At 44.2% G+C, this 20,554-nt stretch overlaps 1 protein-coding gene across 23 annotated transcripts in view; it reads right to left on the reverse strand.

Annotated features, from left to right (window-relative positions):
- celf4 (CUGBP, Elav-like family member 4) overlaps positions 1 to 20,554 on the reverse strand; it is a 1,524,235-nt gene that overhangs the window by 264,009 nt on the left and 1,239,672 nt on the right. For 12 of the 23 annotated variants that reach the window (XM_072497243.1, XM_072497242.1, XM_072497260.1 and 9 more), the window contains exon 6: positions 5,905 to 6,048. The exons of 1 other annotated variant lie outside the window; for it this stretch is intronic. In XM_072497243.1, coding sequence (XP_072353344.1) covers positions 5,905 to 6,048 — 144 coding nt within the window. Of the gene's footprint in view, positions 1 to 5,904; positions 6,073 to 20,554 lie in introns of all 23 variants that reach the window. 10 more of the 23 variants (XR_011940282.1, XM_072497251.1, XM_072497244.1 and 7 more) reach the window with 1 other exon arrangement.

Consider the following 20,554-nt stretch of genomic DNA (forward strand, 5'->3'; position numbering starts at 1 on the left):
CACTTAAAATCAGATTTTGTATTCCATCTAGTATTGTTACTGTCAAATTATTCTGTTGATAAAAGCAGCTACAATCATTTAAAATAAATAGTAGTTTTAAATGTGCTGTTATTCATACTCCGATGAATTTCATGCATTTATGATTTTTCTCACTTTCCCTCTCATTACCTATGGATTGCTACATTGTGCCTCCAATTGGCTCCATTTTGATAGATCATCCCTCTCAAAGGCTAAAATAATCCTAAAACTCTGGTATCTCCTCTCCTGCGGATGTGTGTTAATAACATTTTCTCTCTTACGCCAGATGTCTAGCATCAACAGCTTTTTAAAAATATATATAGAAAGCTCTTGAACCTCAGATACCAAATGTTAACTCAGGATCCTTTCTGACCAAATTGCACTTATTTGAATCCATACCGACACTAGCTACTACCCTATTGCTAGTTTAAATGCTCACCCCACCGGAATGGTGGATATAATGAACTGACAAATTCTCAGAAACAAGCCATCAGACAACATGCCTGTCCCACAGGGTGCAATAGATTCAAATTTCCTCAAAGTATTGTGGTTGTCATTTTAAAATGCACAAAATAATCGCAGTTGACTGACCAAACGTTTAGCAGATTAAGGTTTATGTACAAGACGTTATTTGAAGCATCAGAGTCTGAGAGGCTCACTAGATGGCGCCTGCAGCATGACAGCTGATACATGCTCCCTACACCATAGTTAGCTGCTGCACCAGAATTAATTAGTGTCTCTATTGCTGTCACATACTCCAGTTCCCAAATGCTGTGTGTGTATGTGAGCAGGACATTTTTATCCAACAGAGAATACCAGATTAAAGAATCACACAGAATAAGACTCTTCAGATACAGTAACGTTTGCAGTGAATTAAGTTGATCATATTTATTGTCAGGGTGAATATGATTTGTATTGTCAAATTAGTACCACCAATTACTGGTAGTCTCTCCATTTCATGTTATTTTGAAAGGATTGTCGAAAATACTTTGCAAAAAGTATATCTAACATTAGCAGCATAAACTCCCTCCCACCCACACACATGCTCAAAACCATACTGTATTAATCAATACTTTGCAGAACAATTTTTGAGTTTCTACTCGAACTTCAGCAAGCTTTAAGGAAATAGAAAATCTCCCAAAATACACAACAAAATAACTGTAATTAGTTACACCAAGCTGCATTCAGGAAGCACTAGATACAGAAAGGGATTATTGTCATGACTACAAGTATGGTCAAGTATTTAAATGAACCAATTAAAATTTGTTTAGGTGTTCCCCCCCCCCCCGCCAATCTGCTATGGATTTAATCATTTTGCTGTAAAATTGTAGTTCTGAGACATTCACTTAAAATGTGCGGGGTAATTCGCACCATTGTGACATCAAACAAAGTTATTTTATGTCAAACTTGACAACACAGGGTACTACATACCTGATTGAATATTTATATTGGAAGTCAAGCATGTTGACTTCATCATCCAAATTTGTGAAATGCACTTCTGGTAGAAAAAGCTCCACCGATGCATATTCATAAATTTGACCTATATGCATAAAACCATACAGGTCATCTGATGTTGCCAGCATCACTGTGGCTTTGGCCTCCAAATATGTCAGCTCAGCATGGAACTAATAAGGATGTCAGCTGTTACTGCCACAAGGCCCTGCACACTCATGCTCACCCTAAACACTTTCTCATGTGATAGTTGGCAATCCATTCAATTTCCTCTTTGAATCACTTTCAGTTGTTTTCATCATAATACCAATTTGTTATCTATACCCTTCTGAACAAACACTGTACAGTATCTTTGACAACGTACATAATCTAGTGTCTGCTCATAATATGTACTCATTTCATGGTGTGTTGAATGTTACACAGTGTGCTGAATGTTACTATATCTTTACACAGTACACAACACATTGAATAATAGAATATCAAGTTATGTAAGGCAGGAAAAATACTCATACTAATTGTCTTAATACAAAATAACGTTAATTTAATCAGCTTTACCCAATTATCTTCCCAGACCGGTGGGAAATTTTCTATTACATCATGGAAGTGTTACCTGTGGTTATTTGCCTTTCGATGATAATTAAGTACACTGAGGAAATCTTTTGCCTCTACGTGAATAGCCTTTGCATGTTTAACAGTATAATGTCCTTCTCTGCAAAAAGAAAATACTACGGATGCCAGAAATTTGAAATAGGAACAAAAAGTACAGGGTGGCACGGTGGCACAGTGGTTAGCACTGCTGCCTCACAGCGCCAGGGACCCGGATTCGATTCCGGCCTTGGATAACTGTGTCGAGTTTGCACTTTCTCCCCGTGTTTGTGTGGGTTTCTTCCGGGTGCTCCTGTTCCCTCCCACAGTCCGAAGATGTGACAGTTGGGTGGATTGGCCATGCTAAATTGCCCCTTACTGTCTGAAGTTGTGCAGGTTAGATGGGTTACGGGGTTAGGGTGGGGGAGTCAGCCAAAGTAGGGTGCGTTTTTGGGGGTTGGTGCAGACTCGATGGGCTGGGAATGGTCTTCTTCAGATAGGAATTCTATTGTTCTAAATACTCAGCAGGTAAGGTAGCATCTATGGAGAGAGAAACATTTCGGGTTGATGACTTTTCATCAGTTATCTCCATTTCTCTCTCCATAGATGCTGCTTGACTGACTAAGTCTTTCCAATGTTGTCTGTTTTTATATTGTTCTTAAGTATAGTTTGTTTGCTAGTCTGTTATGTTTTCTGATACTGCAATTTCTTAATCTATGAAATGAAATGAAAATTGCTTATTGTCACAAGTAGGCTTCAAATGAAGTTACTGTGGAAAGCCCCTAGTCGCCACATTCCGGCGCCTGTTCGGGGAGGCTGGTACGGGAATTGTACCGTGCTGCTGGCTTGCCTTGGTCTGCTTTCAAAGCCAGCGATTTAGCCCTGTGCTAAACCAGCCCCTGAGGGTGATTCTTCCTATGAGGGTGATTCTTCGTCCCTGGACGCCCTGGTCATATCCTCGGATGGAATGAAGAATCGAGTGTTGGGGCAAAATCGAGATCAATGTCAGGCATCGACCCGATTGTGATGCTCTGACCCTTCTGACGTGGGAACGAGGTCCATGATCATATGCCGGTGGGGCGATATAAATGAATGCAAATGGGTCTTAATGGATCTTAAGCGACATCCATTTAGTATGCATGGCACCCTATGCTCTGGGCTTCTGTGATTCTATAGTTCCCGCAGCCATGAATCACGTGGATGCGGATTACTTGTAGTCTCTACCAGTGTGGCCCTGGCGTAGTGGATCTTGCAGTGGACCAATTGGGTATCCCCCCACCCCAATGAGTTATCCCCTTGGCTCATCGCGAGGTCTACCACGCTAGGACCATGCTGGGACAGACCATCCGAGCCCAACCGAGGGCCACACTCCATCTTCACGCTTGAGTGATTGGAATGCACTTACCTCTTTTTGAAGTGGTCAATGTTTGTAAACATTGGGGTTTCACCACTTAGGCCACTGAACCATGAAGGGAGATGAATAAATCAAAGCTGCAGATGGTTTGTAGAAGCTGTCAATCACAGACCACTACTAGAAATCTATGACTGGCTTGCAGTCAATGGATCTGTGGGAACCAGAGACAGGTCACAGCTGTTCTCCTTTGAGGTATGGACACATGGAACTTCAAGGTTACAGCTGCGTGTTCTCCCTATTACAGGAGTCCTGTGGGGCTCTCCCTATTACAGGGGTCCCTGGAGAGTCTCTTGTTTACCGGGGTCCCTGGGAGTGGGATGAATCAGGTCACTTCCATAATGTGGTGTAGGGGGGCACTCAGGTAATCCGGGAATGGGGGCTGCAGTGCGGGAGAGGGGTCAGGGGAGGTGGGGTTCGGGGCTGTTTTGCGATCTGGCAGGGAGGGTGGATGGACACGGGACTTCCCTATCGGGTCACCCGCTCAAGATGGTGGCCTGACAACAGGATTCCTCTGGGAATCCCTCGTATTCCACGCTATGCATAAATTTGCATGACAGGGAATACAGAATTGCTTGCTGGTTTGCGCTCCCAGGAGGATCGTAAACCGGTTGCAATTCATCTCTGCCGGGAGAACATAGATAGCCTCCCAAACGGCGAATCCCCGCCATATATTTTGTTTTAAGCTCAATCCAAAGTCTAGGCTTTAATTTTCCAGTTTAAATCAGAGATTTATTTCCTCTCAGCAGCAACTGTTCTAACACCAACATCACTTTTAACTTTAAAACATTGGGTAGAATTTAATGGCCTCCCTCATGGCAGGTTTAGTGATTGGAGACATTTAATCAGATGAGAGGGTGATTGATGCAAACTCTGCCACTATCTAAACTCCATCCCGATTGAGTCTGTGTTGGGAATGACATTCCCACCCCATCACCAATTGAGGCCTTTAAGTGGAGAATTCATGCTGACATAAGGGCATCACCCCACTGCCACTGGTATTAACCCAGCAGTGGGTTGGGGGGCTCACACTGTGGGAGAATGACAAGCAAACCTATGCTAAGTTGCTTGCAGGTTCCTGGAGGGCAGTGGGGATGGCAGTCCTTCATTCAAATGCACTCAGTGCATCATCAAGGTATCTGGCATCAAGAAGAGGTGGGAGCCTGTGAGAGCTAACCTCCCTGCCCTTGATGTTAGAGAGTCTGAAATGCCCAGTATCTATTTTAAACTTGTGCTAAGGCAATGGCCTCATCTTCTCAATAGAGTTACTCCTAATTTCTGTATTTCCTGTTGCTTGGCCTCCAGAGGTGGAGCTATCAATTGGCTTGTTGGGGTCTCAGCTTTCTCCCAAGAGCAAAAGCTGACTCAGTTCAAATCACCGACACTCTGAAAGAGCACTCCATACGAGCCCACTTCCCCGCCCTATTCCTGTTATCCCTTAACCTAAAATACACATTCTTGGACACGAAGGGACAATTTAGCCTGGCCAATCCACCTAATCTGCACATCTTGGACTGTGGGAGGATCCCGGAGAACCCGGATGAAACCCACGTAGACACGGGGGGAATGTGCAAATTCCACACAGCCAGCACCCAAGGCCGGAATTGTACCCTGGTCCCTGACACTGTGAGGCAGCAGTGCTAACCACTGTGCCACTCAACTGTTTTAGGGAAGCTGGTGTGTTTTAATATGTTACTGACAGATAACCTAGTCCTGACCCTAGTCCCAATTCACAATTGGAGGTTCATAAAGTGTCAACAGTGCCAAGAAAATATATGAAAGAGCAGATCTCACATAATACTGTAGCATCGGCTGGGTAAGCTACAGGTCTTGGTGATGAGCACCAGAGTTTTGTTCTTGGTTCTTTGACCAATCCTAATGCAATACAAACTATTATGTTGAGGCTTTCAGAATATTAGCTGAATTTTTCATTTAAAATCATTAGCAGTGCTAGTTGCACCCGACCAAGCAATCATGTCACTAAGCGTTGTTACCATGTCTATATAAAACCATTATAAGCTGTCTTGTAAGAAAGCGTTTCCATGGTAACAATGCTTCTTGAAAGACTTGGGTATTTGAGCTACTGCAGCAAAGATTACCGAAATCTACTATTCACAAGTACGCAGTAACACTTTTTCCCCTGGAATGTTTAACATGGAGGAAAATTATGTAGATGTACTGTAGATATATGAATATATAATACAGCTGTTACATATAGATATACTATAATATGTCCATTATAGATATATTAATGTATCATGACTATAATAATTATAGATTTGCATATTAGTAACACTTTACTGAAAACATGAATTATTCCTGTTCTAATTCAATTTGCCGGACAAGATAAGCACTTTTACTCCTCGTCGCCAGGAATAATGTGCATGGGTGTTCCGAAATCGTACTCTGCTTCTGTAATGAAATAAGGTGCCACTTACCGCTTGAGCGTAGGCACCGTATGCACCAAATTGAATTGCCATTGGGTTGAACATCCCCATCTGCCCTGCCATTTGCTGCATGCGACGCATTGTGCGTTCCTTGTCAGTGTCTGCAAATTTTACCACTAGGCTTGAAGATGCCCCCTGAAAGGCAGAAGGAAAAGAAAACTAATCAATAGAGTTGCCAAGCAGCACCGCTGTGACTCCATGTAACCTCCCAGGAGCCTCATTGAGCTCTTGCTGCTTCTGACTTTGATTTGCAATATTTAGGACAGGAAGGTTGTACGTTTTCAATTTGTGAAAAACATGTTTCTGGTGATAACAGAGAGAACAAACAAGCTGTGGTTCATTTCTTTTCTCAGCATCATCTGTTATCAGCACAATCAAATCATCTGGACTGCAACACATCCTGACTTCTGATCTTATTTTAAAATTTCACTTTCATAATGCCTCCTTCAAGCAATCCCATTTCTCTCTAGGGTTACTTTGGAGCCAGTTTGTTAAGGCTCAGTTGCTGCCATAAGCAATAAAAGAACACACTTTTGTTTACAGATCCAGATGAGAACTTGGTTTCTTAAATTCTTGTTGGGATCATAGAATTTTGATCATTGCATACAGAGCAATCAAAGCGGTTAATTCTACCAAATGAGACCCAACCGATAATTGTGGCATCATGAGTAGTTGCCACCTGAATGAAGTTGCCCGGTTTGAGGGGCATTCATTCAGTGGATTTAGGCTGGGCCAGTACATAGCATTGAGAACAATGGAGTATGAGTTGATCAATGTAATGTAGACCAAATGTGATTCTGACCATGTGCTTCAACTGCGTTTCAGAAGATTGGGTAGAAATTTTGCTCGGCACAAAATGAGTGATACTGCTGGTGAAATGCAATGCCTGATGCTCAGTTTCATTGACCATAATGAAAAGGAATATCAGATGCTGCATCCGACCTGATATCACCTGTTTTGCATAACTGCTAGGGATGAGTTTCTACTCTATTGAGTGTTAGCTGATATCTCCCCCACCCCTAATTTAAAAAAAAAGAAAAATGATGTTTTTCCTGAGTAATAATGCAATTTATGAAGCGCACGTAAAGCAACAAATAACATTTTGAGGTAGCTAGATGAAGAGTTAATGCCCACAGTGTAAGCCGCCGGCAAGGTTGAAAATAGAAAATAGATAAACTGAATTAAAAATAAATGGTCACATGATGTCAAGCTTGAATTTCAGAGTAGGTGGGAGGAAAATGGGAACCCTGGGGGTAGAGGGCAGCAAGACGTTCCAGTTTTCAGGTCCTGAAACAAAATAAATTAGGGCGGGGATACACAGTGGGGATGCAGAGAGGAGACTGATTGAACGTGTTGAATGTGATACACTTGGAATTTAGGAGGAACAAGGGAGGCACAATCAGGGGAAAAAACACTCTGACTGTATAACCAAAATAACAAGAAGTGTTACTCGGTGGGAGTAGTTGGAAGCTAGGGGCAAGAGAAAGGCTTCTTGTCAAATGGCAACTGGTTTTGTTATTTTATATATAATTCCTTGGAGCACTGGAATTAGCTTTGATGAATTGTTTTCAGTTCTCATTTCAAGAAGCTATAGCAGGGACTCAAGGCAGTTAGTCAAAATGTCTTAGATTTTCAGTACACAACTAAGTGAAAAAAGACATAGCATAAACCCAGTACATAAAACATATGAATTTTATATAACACAGCAAAACATAAATCTAATGATGGTTTGATACTTAAACTCAGTATTTTGATGAGAACGTGCACACTTTTCAGTCCCTATCACATTCTGCTGTGGAATGTTAGTGTTTGAATGCTTAATGCGTTTTTATTAAATTCCTCCTCATTATTTCACCCCAAAAAAACACCAATCCATCTATTTTATTATCCAACAGCAAAATTTAAAGGCGGTTGTTATTTATTTTTCATGGGTGAGAGCAAGTCATGACTGAAGATGATGGAATCTCAATTGTTATTCTGCTTGCATTTAGCATTAAACACGTCAAAGTCAAGAGCTGGAACAAGCTCCTTTGCAATACAAACAGAAAATGCTGGAAATACTCAGGTCAGGCAGCATCTTTGGAGAAAGAGAGAATTAGCATTTCAGTTTGGTGACTTTTCATCAGAGCTGGTAAAAATGAGCGATGTAACAGGTTTCAAGCAAGTACCCAAGCAGGGTAACTTGGTGGGTTTGGGGGGGGGTGGTGGACGGTGGCAGCTGTGGGAGAGGGGAGAACAAAAAAAGGGAAGGCCTGGGATAGGATGGAAGATAGGAGAGATTAAATAGCAGAAGGCATAATGGAATAAGTAAAATGGAGTTGCAATGGGGCATCTAAGAAACAAATGAATGATTTAGGGGAAATAAAAGCAAAATACAGCGGACGATGGAAATCTGAAAAATGGAAGCAGCCATTAATGAACTGAAATTGTTAAACTAAATGTTGAGTCCAGAGTCTGTAAAGTGCCTGAGTGAAGGATAAGGTGCTGTTCCTCAAGCTTCTGTGGAGCTTTGGACAGCAGGTGTTGGTAATAATTCTGCTATTGCCATTTACACCTCCCCTAGACCCATCATTTGTTTCTTTACTTGACCCATTACCTTCGTTTTTTGCCTTACTGCATCATTCCTTTCATCATTTAATCTTGCCTATCTTCTTGACTATTGTAGACAGTCCATTTTGTTCTTTTCTCCCTCCACCTTTCCCTGTCACTGTTACATCTCCATCTTTTAGGTTAGGATTGTATTCACTGGAGTTCAGAAGAATGAGGGGGGGGGGGGAGGGTGGATCTCATAGAAACCAATAAAATTCTAACAGGACTAGATTTGGTAGATGGAGGAAGAATGTTCCCGATGGCGGGGGTATCCAGAACCAGGGGCCACAATCCAAGGTTACGGGGTAGGCCATTTAGGACAGAGATGAGGAGAGATTTCTTCAGCCGGCGAGTGGTGAGCCTGTGGAATTCTCTACCACAGGCCAAAACATTGTATGTTTTCAAGAAGCAGTTAGATGCAGCACTCGGGGTGAAGGGGATCAAAGCATATGGGGTTAAGACAGGATTAGGCTGTTGAGTTGGAGGATCAGCCATGATCATAATGAAGGGCGGAGCAGGCTTGAAGGGCAGAATGGCCTCCTCCGGCTCCTATTTTCTATGTTTCTATGTTTTGCTCGTTCTAATGAAGGTTTGATGACCTGAAATGTTGGACATGATCTATCGGCCTCATCGCGCCCGACTCTTGAGAGGCCTCTCGTAAGATTTACTGGCCTTATCACGCCTTGCGAGATCTAATGATATTTTGCAAGGTGTCGCAATCTGGATCCCGCCCATTGATTGCGGGACCCAGATTTGCATATTCAAGTGAGCAGTTAGTTCCGGGGTGCCCAGGTGGCATTGCCAGGCTGGCAAGGGCAAGGTGCTCAGGTGGCATCATGTTCGTGTCAGTTTTCCGGCTCGGGGGTGCCCTGCCCTCAGGAGGGGGGTGGGATGACTCCCTTATTCGTGAGTTGGGACATTAGGGAGTTTGAAGGCTGTGGTGAGGAGTCTATCTTTATCTCTTCCTGCACTGGCGAGTGGAGTTCGTTAATGGAACATAGAACATAGAAAAATACAGCACAGAACAGGCCCTTCGGCCCACGATGATGTGCCAAACCTTTGTCCTAGATTAATCATAGATTATCATTGAATTTACAGAGCAGAAGGAGGCCATTCGGCCCATTGAGTCTGCACCGGCTCTTGGAAAGAGCACCCTACCCAAAGTCAACACCTCCACCCAACACTAAGGGCAATTTTGGACACCAAGGGCAACCTATCATGGCCAATCCACCTAACCTGCACATCCCTGGACCGTGGGAGGAAACCGGAGCACCCGGAGGAAACGCACGCAGACACGGGGAGGATGTGCAGACTCCGCACAGACAGTGACCCAAGCCGGAATCGAACCTGGGACCCTCGAGCTGTGAAGCAATTGTGCTATCCACAATGCTACCGTGCTGCCCGTAAGAACAAATAAATCTACACTATATCATTTTACCGTAATCCATGTACCTATCCAATAGCTGCTTGAAGGTCCCTAATGTTTCCGACTCAACTACTTCCACAGGCAGCGCATTCCATGCCCCCACTACTCTCTGGGTAAAGAACCTACCTCTGACATCCCCCCTATATCTTCCACCATTCACCTTAAATTTATGTCCCCTTGTAATGGTTTGTTAATGCAGGGACTAAGTGCGGCGTTGGCAGGGCATTCCTCGTTGAGGCCCCAGATTGAAGCAGTGTCCTGTTTAATAGCGGGGTCATTCTCGGCGCTCCCAGTGCCGGGAAATCTCCGGCTAAATGCACTTGACCATGGGGCTGTTTCATTTACATTAAATCACACCCGTTAACTATTTCTCTCTCCAAAGATGCAACCTGATGTATTGAGTGTTTCACGCATTTTCTGATTTATTGCCGATTTCCAGCATCCACTGTATTTTGCTGTTGTTTAAACTCCTTTGCAATGTGGACAACAGCATTACCATCCTTTTTATACCTTTCTGGGAGGGCACAGCTGGATTAAATGCCAATTTGGGGCAGTTTTAGCTTTTCACCATGAGCTCTGTTATCTTGGAGGGAGATGGGCTCGAAACATTTGAATTTATTTCAAGATTGATTTTTATGCTTTTTTAATCCACTTTTTTATTCCCGTCAGACCTTTGACAATATTACTCCAACTGACCACCTGGAAATGTGCTGAGCTATTCTGAGGCACTCATCTCTCTCCCTGCACATTCTTGCTAAAATAACAGATTAATCATCTGTTAATTGTGAAAGGTACAAAAGAGTCCTTTTGATCCATTCCCAGATTCAGCTGTTGGGCAATGAGAGGTTATTCAGTATCACTTACTGGGGTGGCTAAAACAATACTGGGTCCAAATCAGACCCAGAATTTCGAACGCTGCCTTCTCCCTGTATTTCCTACTCTGAAACACATCTAATGGGCTATTGAATCCATTTGCATTAATGACTTTCTCTGACAATTTATTAAACAACACCTTTTGGGTGGAAAAGTTCATCCTAACTTCCTCATTTTAATGTATGTCCCCTGGTATTCGAATATTTCATTACAGTGAATATTTTAATTCCCCTTCATAATCTTCAAACCTCAATTAAGTCACCTTGAAGTCTCCTCTTTTCCAAAGAAATGTAGCTCAGCTTCTTTCACCTTTATGCATAATTTAGCTGGTTCATATGAGGGCTTTGGCTATATTTGTTGTCCAAACCATAAAATCTCCAACAAACAAAGATTAAGCTCAGATTCTTTCTGGTTCTAAATAGCCTTTTGCTGCACTACAAAAGCCAACAAGAAAAATTTTACAAGACAACATATAGACATTATTCCAACTGATACTCTTTAATCTTACATATCCTGGAGTAAAGTATTTTTTAATATGCAAAATCATTTCCTACTCATCATCATTAGAATAATTTCTTAATTGCATTAAATTTGTAATGCAATGTAAAATAAAGTGAAGTGTGCTAATTTATTTGATTAATTCAAGTTAAAGCAAATAACTCATTTGCTCCCAAATGTTAGTCAAAAGGGCGGCTTTACTTTATTTTTGTTTTTGTTATTTACACTGGGGGATCTGAGGGGGTGTATATATTTGTTGTGTTAAGTTGGGGTGTTAACGTTAATTTATTATTGATGTACAGGGAGGAGGGGGGTATGGAGGGTTGCTTTTTTGGATTGTGTTTTGTAACCCTGTTGGGTTCCTTTTTCATTTTGTTATTGATATTTTATGAAAACTTTAATAAAAATTATTTTTTTAAAAGTCAGAAGTGCTCACTGAGAAGGAATTTTTGATAAAAAGAACATGAATATGTTACCACTTTTATTCAACTGTGTAAGTAAAATGCATATAGTTTTATGGTAACATTTCTTGATCTGCCATTTCCTTTGTCTATATTGTGACTGGCAAGTCTGTCAAATTTAATTTCTTAATTAATCAATTGTTCTCCTTTCTCCACTGTTGGTGAAATCTCCAGCCATTTTCTTTTATTTACCAATCACATTAAACAAAAAAATTACTGCCAATTTAAATTTTCTCCCCAATTACGTTAATCAAAACAACAATTCTCTCCAATAATATTACAGCAAAATAAAAATCATGAAGATACAGCCACCATGACAAATCTCAACTGTGCTCAGACTGAACTGAGGAGAACGCTTTTAAGAATAGTGTCTCCGGATAACAGATGTTCCCAGGCACAAAATGACAGAGGGATTACCAGCGTAAACCTACAACTCCCTTTTGCATAAAGAGTGATCAGCTTGTGAAATAGACTCCAGATATCGGGAAAATATCTCAAATTATTTAAGAAACTCTATTTACAGCAGACATCTGTCAAGGTGCCAGAGTCTCAGACACAATTTTAAGAGCTCAGTCCTTCCTCTGCACCTGCATCAACTCCATCTATACTCCTGTTATAACCCTCACGAGACCTACGAGGAGGGACCAATTAGCCTCCCTGTAAGCCTCGTGGAAAATGAGCTCCCCTGATAAGGGGCAGGGGGCCCATAACGGGATAATTGATTACGGACATAAAAGATGGTCCAGATAGGAGCCTAGGCATTGAAGTACTGGCTGGGACCAGAATTGTGACCTGTAAATAGTTTGCTTTAACAATAAATCATTTTCGTGACACTCTCTTACCTGACTCCTCTGTGACCACTAAAACTCCCTTTCCATGTCCACCTGTGCTCTGCCCTGAACCGTCTTTCAATTTAGTTTTCTTTCTTTTGTAAGCCAATCTTCATCCCTAGCCCAACTATCCATCTAAAATCTCTGTCTGCCATGTAACCTCATACAAAGCCTAGGACCTGAGCTTCATCTGTCATATGGACCCTGGGGCGGAATTCTCCGACCCCCCGGCTGGGCCGGAGAATTGCCGGGGGGCGGTGTGAATCCCGTCCCCGCCGGCTGCCGAATTCTCCGGCGCCGGGGTTTTAGTGGGGGCGGGAATCGCGCCGCGCCGGTCGGCGGCCACTGTCAGCAACCCCCCCCCCGGCGATTCTCCGGCCCGCGATGGGCCGAGCGGCCGCCCGTTTTAGGCCAGTCCCGCCGGCATAAATTATACCTGGTACGTACCGGCGGGACCTGGCTTTGCGGGTGGCCTCCGGGGTCCTCGGGGGGACGCGGGGGGATCTGGCCCCGGGGGGTGCCCCCAAGGTTGCCTGACCCGCGATCGGGGTCCACCAATCCGCGGGTGGGCCCGTGCCGTGGGGGCACTCTTTCCCTCTGCACCGGCTGCTGTGGACTTCCACCATGGCATGCGCCAACTCACGCTGGCCGGTGGAGGCCCTTCGCCGCTGGTTGGCGTGGCGCCAAGTCCCTTTCGCGCCGGTTGACGTGGCGCCAACCCTGCCGGAGCTGGCCTAGCCCCTGAAGGTGCAGAGGATTCCGCACCTTCCGGGCGGCCTGACGCCGGAGTGGTTCACGCCACTCCTCGGCTCCGGGACCCCCCGCCCTGCCGGGTAGGGGAGAATCCCGCCCCTGTTTCCCACATCTGACCAGAGCAGACACACAATCTAATCTCCTCTTCAACACACAGTACACAGTAGCATAAAGGAGGGACAGTTGGTGGCATGGTGGTAATGTCACTAGGCTAGTAATCCAGAGGCCCAGGCAAATGCTCTGGGGACATGAGTTCAAATTCTATAATGGCAGCAGATGGAATGTAAATTTGATTAATAGATTTCAAATGTAAAGCAAGTCTCAGTAATGGTGACCATGAAACAATCATATATTGTCATCAAACCCCACCCAGTCCATTAATGCCCTTTAGGGAAGAAAATCTGCCATCCTTACCTGGTCTGGTTTACATATTACTTCAGACAATTAGGGTTGGTCTTGCCAGTGACACCCATATCCCACATAAGGATAAGTTAAACAAATCAACGGGTTGATTTGAAAAATAACTAAACAAGAACGCTACCTTTTCAACGTTTTATTGTATCATAGAATCCCTAAGCAGAAGGAGGCAATTTGGCCCATCGAGTCTGCACCAATCCTCTGCTAGAGCACCCTCCCTAGACCCACTCCCTTGCTCTATCTCCGTAAGCCCACCTAACCTGCACATCTTTGGACTATGGGAGGAAATGGGAACACACAGAGGAAACCAACACAGGCACTAGGAGAATGTGCAAACTCCATACAGACAGTCACCTGAGGCTGGAATTGAACCACATCCCTGGTGATGTGAAGCAGTAGTGCTAATCACTGTGCCAGTGTGCCGCCCTTTAGTAATGCTCAAGGAAAGTGATTACAAGGGATGGCATTGACATTAACAGATTTTTCTTTCCATAAAAGTTCCAGAGAGAAGACAGAAAATCAGAAAGGTCAGTAAAAAAAAGTCCATTTGGCTCATATAGTTCATCTCACTGCAGAAATTGTACAATTTGCCCAGGTTTTAGCATATTTCCAGAGGTTTGTTTCCTAGAATGATGTTTCATAATGATTAAGTACACCCTGTTTGAATAACTCATGCATAGTAGCAGTAGCTATGGAAATCTGAAGTGCAGTGGGTAACATCCCTCCCTGCCTCTGAGCTAGAAGCTCTGAGTTTGAGTCCCACTCCATGACTTGGTGGCCATCCATAACGTGGCTAAACAGGTTGATTAACAACCTGCAAATCCTTCCAGAAAGCATATACTAATAATCTTTATAATAATCTTTATTGTCACAAGTAGGCTTACATTGCAATGAAGTTACTGTGAAAAGCCCCTAGTCGCCACATTCCGGCGCCTGTTTGGGTACACAGAGGGAGAATTCAGAATATCCAAATTGCCTAACAACACATCTTTCGGGACAACTGGGAGGAAACTGGAGCACCCAGAGGAAACCCACGCAGACACAGGGGGAACGTGCAGACTCCACACAGACAGTGACCCAAGCCGGGAATTGAACCTGGGACCCTGGAATTGTGAAGCAACACTGCGACCATTGTGCTACTGTGCTGCCCCATTCTAAACCCATGGGGTGTGATTCAGAGGACGTGAGTTCAAGTCCACTGAATGGCATGTTTAGCGGAGTGTTTCTTGTCACCTGCAGTGCCGAGGAACATTGTGCTATTCAACGGCACTTTGCTGTTTTCTTTGGCCTCAGGGAGATTTTCTCCGCTGAGCCGCACTTAGAGGCGGCACGGTAGCACAGTGGCTTGCACTACTGGGAGGAAACCAGAGCACCCGGAGGAAACCCACGCAGATAGGGGCAAAACGTGCAGACTCCGCACGGTCAGCGACCCAGCCGTGAATCGAACCTGGGACCCTGCCACTGTGAAGCCACAGTGATAACCACTGTGCTATCATGCTGCCCTGGTGGCATGCCAGGCGGTTAGAGTGGGAGAACTTCCTGGCCAGTCATGCTTGATATATAGTGGTGCCCCAAAAGCTATAAGCCCCTGGTGACAGGCTGATGTCCTGTTCCAGGAAAATCTAGCACAATGGAAACAGATATAAGTATGTACTTTGCCAGCCTCACATTCCACTACTTGTGAGAAGAAAGACATAGAAGTGCAAGCATCATTACATTCCATCAAAACAATCACTGGTGGCTACATCCGTCTTCATAGACGTTGATACTGCTTTTGTTTCTTGAAAAAAGATAAAATCACTATATTAACTAATCTTCAAGGTGTTCATTCCACCTGTCCATTAGTCAAGTCTACTCAATTAAAGTTTGTTAATTTTTACACTAACGTTGCACTTCCAGATAAATGTAATAATTTATACAGACACATCATTTATGCCCCATCAATAATTCAGAAACGTGAAGCATGGGGTAAATTTTCCTGTCTCGTCCACCATGGGAATCATCTCGGGTGGACGGTAATTGGACAGACAATTTAAAGGTCTGTTGACCTCGGGTGGGAATTTCCCGCACTGGAAAATCCTGCCCCATGTCTTTGTGGGGTAGACGTTACAAGTTAGCGTTCCTGTTCCATAACTTTGCATCCGCTGAGAGCTCATGATGCCCAAGTGATGGTGTATGTGATTTTCCATCCTGCACTCATCACAACATTGGTAGCATTGTATAACCTCTACTAATCAGACCAGTCTCATGCAGTATAAATTGTTGTTCCCTTGAAATTTGACATTCTTGTGAATTGTTCTGATGAGTGTAAGATGAAAAGCTTCGATAACATGTCTTTTTTCAGAAAAACTCAATTTCTGGACTACCAAATGACAATTTTCCATCCATTCACTGTACTCGGCAGATAATTGTGTCTGTTGAAATGAAAGAGTGCAGATCTCTGTACTTAAATTCCAGATACCTCCTCGAATACTGTAAGGCCAGTGCTTATGGAATTAACAGATGACAATTGCTAACATATGATATTCATTATGAATACCTCCAGTTATAAGTAGTTCAATTCCCTGAATCCATTTCTTTTAAAAAGATGCATAAAGTATCCTTGCATTGCCTTCATGAACCAATTTCAAAAGGTTACATTAACCTGTTTTGACGTATAATGAAATACCCCTGAGAAACATTCCAGTACTTGATCAGCTATGTTAATAACTGTTTATTTTAGGCAGATGTCTGGACACCTCTGAAACCATATTGAGGTGTGCAGCTGTGTTTTAGTCAAGCGCATACAACAATCAAAAAGACATTAAAAGGATACATGCCAGAAAAAAACTAATTTTTATTGTAGTTCACAGATTGTTACTCATTATCTTAAAGCTTTCTTTCCCATCCCACTCACCCTTTGAACATTGACCCTGTGGACTCTGCCAACTGATTAATGATCTGCACTTCTCTCTGTATTTCATCTCACAATGTCCATTCACTTGTGAACAATGCCCTTGCCATCCGTGAGTTTATTATGAATGATTGGATCCTTTTCATGGCCTTGATGGAAGCCCGGCTGACAGGGGATGAGACTTTCCCTCATCGTGATTGTTAACATACAGGCTAAGCAAGCTGTTTCACGCTGTCACTGTCCAGTTGGCTATGTGAGTGGTATTTTCCAATAATAGGATTCTGCCATCAGTCCAAAAAGACATTCTACCTACCACACAAGTGGAAAAATGTAGTAACTGAATTTCAGTGCTGGGGTGATGCCGGGTACCAATGATTGGCTGACATAATCAAACAACCTGTTCCTTTGGTTGTTAGTAATAGGCAGAGTAGAGACTGTGCTCAATTAATGCTTGCAAAACCCCACAAAAAATTTCTACTGTCAGATGTGTTTCCGCGATTGGGCAGCAGTTGCTGAACAATCCTGAGTGCACTAATGGCTACACCAACAACAAATTAAGATAATCAGTCGAACTCTTGTTCGAAGTAACATACATTCCAAGGCAAGGACCTGCTCTTCTGTGTTTTTTCTGCAACTTCAATCCTTCCTGAGTTCCTTCAGTTCCTTCCTGAACTGGCCGCAACACTCCAGTTGAGGCCAAACCAGTGTTTCATGCAGATTTAACATAAGTTCCTTGCTTCTGTACTCTTGACCCCTATTGTTCAAGCCCAGGATGACATATGCTTTATTAATCTCGCTCTCAACCTGAACTGCCACCTTTATATACAAATATACCCAGGCCCTCTGCTCCTGTACCCCTTCCTCATAGTTCACAATACTTCCACATTTTGTATTGTCTGCAAATTTTGAAATTGTGCCTTGTGCACCAAAGTCCAAGTCATTAATAAATACCAGGAAGAGCAGTGATCTTAACACCTTTGACAAAGGGTCATCTGGACTCGAAACATTAGCTCTTTTCTCTCCCTACAGATGCTGCCAGACCTGCTGCGATTTTCCAGCATTTTCTCTTTGGTCTTAACACCGACCACTTGCAAACATTCAGGCTAATTGACTGTGGGAAAATCATCAACTGGTCCCACTATTGGCAAGTGTATGCTCAGAACTTGTTTTTTGGCCTGAAATTGGAGTTCTGGGGCGGGATTCTCCGATATCGGCGCGATGTCCGCCGACCGGCGCCAAAAACGGCGCGAATCCGTCCGGCATCGCACCGCCCCAAAGGTGCGGAAGTCTCCACATCTTGAGGGGCCGAGCCCTCACCTTGAGGGGCTTGGCCTGAGCCGGAGTGATTTCCACCCCGCCAGCTGGCGGAAAGGCCTTTGGTGCCCCGCCAGCTGGCGCGAAACTGACTTAGCCGGGCGGCGCATGCGCGGGAGCGTCAGCGGCCGCTCACAGCATCCCCGCGCATGCGCAGTGGAGGGGGTCTCTTCCGCCTCCGCCATGGTGGAGACCATGGTGAAGGCAGAAGGAAAAGAGTGCCCCCACGGCATAGGCCTGCCCGCGGATCGGTGAGCCTCGATCGCGGGCCAGGCCACCGTGGGGTCACCCCCCGGGGCCAGATCGCCCCGCGACCCCCCCAGGACCCCGGAGCCCACCCGCGCCGCCTTGTCCCGCCGGTAAGAGAAGTGGTTTGATTCTCACTGGCGGGACAGGCATTCCAGCAGCGGGACTTCGGCCCATCGCCAACCGGCGCGGCGCGATTTCGGCAACCGGCGGGGGCGGGATTCACGCCAGCCCCCGGCGATTCTCCGACCCGGCGGGGGTTCGGAGAATCCCGCCCCAGAAGTCCTTGGTAAAATTCAGCCTTGTAGTTTAGTCACTTAAAGTTCAAAGTGCAAGAAATTAGGGCTGGGATTCTCCCTTCTGGGGACTAAGTCCCCACGCCGGCAGGAAAACCGGCGCCAACACTCCAGTGTCAACGGCCCCCCAAGGTGAGGAATTCGATCTCGGCTGGCAGTTCATGGCGGGAAAATATTTTTAAAATCTTGGCAGGTCATTGCTGCAAAATCATCGTTAATGGGATGGTAATTGTGACAAAACAGGATCAGACCCCTCGTTAACCTAGATGATCTGCCATTTTTACAGGGGCCTGTTGCTGTAGATAGACCCCTTTTAATATGTAAATTATGCAATTACAGCATATAAAAGTCACCAATTTTAATTTTAGGACAGAAATGGTTGCATGTGTCACACACGTTCCAGCCCACTTCAATATTATTGGAGTCAAACGTGCCCTTAAGGCAAATTTTGAATTAAATACTGCTGACAGCTAGATGCCTCCATCCCTTAGTCTTGCCTTTACCTCCCCTCATCCCCGTCTTCCAGGATTTACCGACAGCAGCCATTAACACCCCAGCCCACCTGCATTTCTGTGGCCGATAGCCGTTTGGTGGCCGCAGCTCCCTCATCAGATTCAAATGAGGTTATGAACATTAAGGGCTGGTTTAGCTCAGCGAGCTTGACAGCTGGTTTGTGATGCAGAACAAGGCCAGCAGTGTGGGTTCAATTCCTAAACCAGCTTACCCAAACAGGCACTGGAATGTGGTGACCATGGGCTAGGGGCTGGTTTAGCACAGTGGGCTAAAGAGCTGGCTTGTAATGCAGATCAAGGGAGCAGCACAGGTTCAATTCCCGTACTAGCCTCCCCAAACAGGCGCCGGAATGTGGCGACTAGGTGCTTTTCACAGTAACTTCATTGAAGCCTACTTATGACAATAAGCTATTATTTTTATTAAAATCACAGTGGGCAAATCACCACCGGAATAAGCAACCAGATTGGCCACCTGGAAAATACACAACTTCTAACGTCACTTTTAAACAACTGCGCAGGACAATAAATAGGATGTGACCATTCAGGATCATTTCAGTTGGTTCGTGCTGAGTTGGAGGGAAATGCAGGAGGAATAATTATTAAAATAATTGAAAAAACAATGAGAACATTCAGAGAATATTTATTTTTAAAAATACATTTAGAGTAGCCAATTATTATTTTTTTCAATTAAAGGGCAATTTAGTGTGGCAATCCACCTAACCTGCACATCTTTGGGCTGTAGGGGCGAAACCCAAGCAGACACGGGGGGAATATGCAAACTCCACACAGACAGTGACCCGGAGCCGGGATCGAACCTGGGTCCTCAGCGCCATAGACAGCTGTGCGAACCACTGCGCCACCGTGCTTCCCTAGAATATTTCTGTTGTCTAACAACATATTGGAAAAATCAGTATCAGGATAGCTGTGGGGCCACATTTTTGCCCTTCGGTCTTGTTAGTCCAGATTTTGCTCTCCATGTTTCAGTGGAAAATGTAGAAAAGTTGCAATCTCAGCAGCTGTGCGTGCAATCCATTCCAGGTGTGTTTTACTATAATTTACGTTGCTAAGAAAGGAAGAAATGAATGGGCAAAATTAGAAACAAAAAATGCATAGCAGGCTTTTGCAACTGAAAACACTAATGTTCTTCAGGAATAAATTTTGGATACAAACAGAAAATATGGTGATTTTTTGTTATTGGTTGATTGACAACTGATAGGCCTCCAGTGTGCACCTTCAGCCTCAGCTTAAATGAGATGCAACCCACTAAATGCAAATGATGAAATTGGGAATGATGAAACAGAATTGTTGGAAATACATAGCCACCCCCCCCCCACCCCATAAAACGGGAAGACCCTTCTTCCTATCTGCAGCCTTAAACCTACCACTAACCTACCCACTCCCTACCACTAACCTCCCCACTCCCTCCCCCCCACACTCCCAACCCTCCTCCCTAACCTGCACAAGGATTTACCTTTTCCCAGGAATCCATGGGCCTATTTCCTTTTACTTGTTGTGGTTCTGGCAACATCCACT

Source organism: Scyliorhinus torazame, chromosome 3 (genome assembly GCF_047496885.1).
Source record: "Scyliorhinus torazame isolate Kashiwa2021f chromosome 3, sScyTor2.1, whole genome shotgun sequence".
Classification (NCBI taxonomy): Eukaryota; Metazoa; Chordata; class Chondrichthyes; order Carcharhiniformes; family Scyliorhinidae; genus Scyliorhinus; species Scyliorhinus torazame.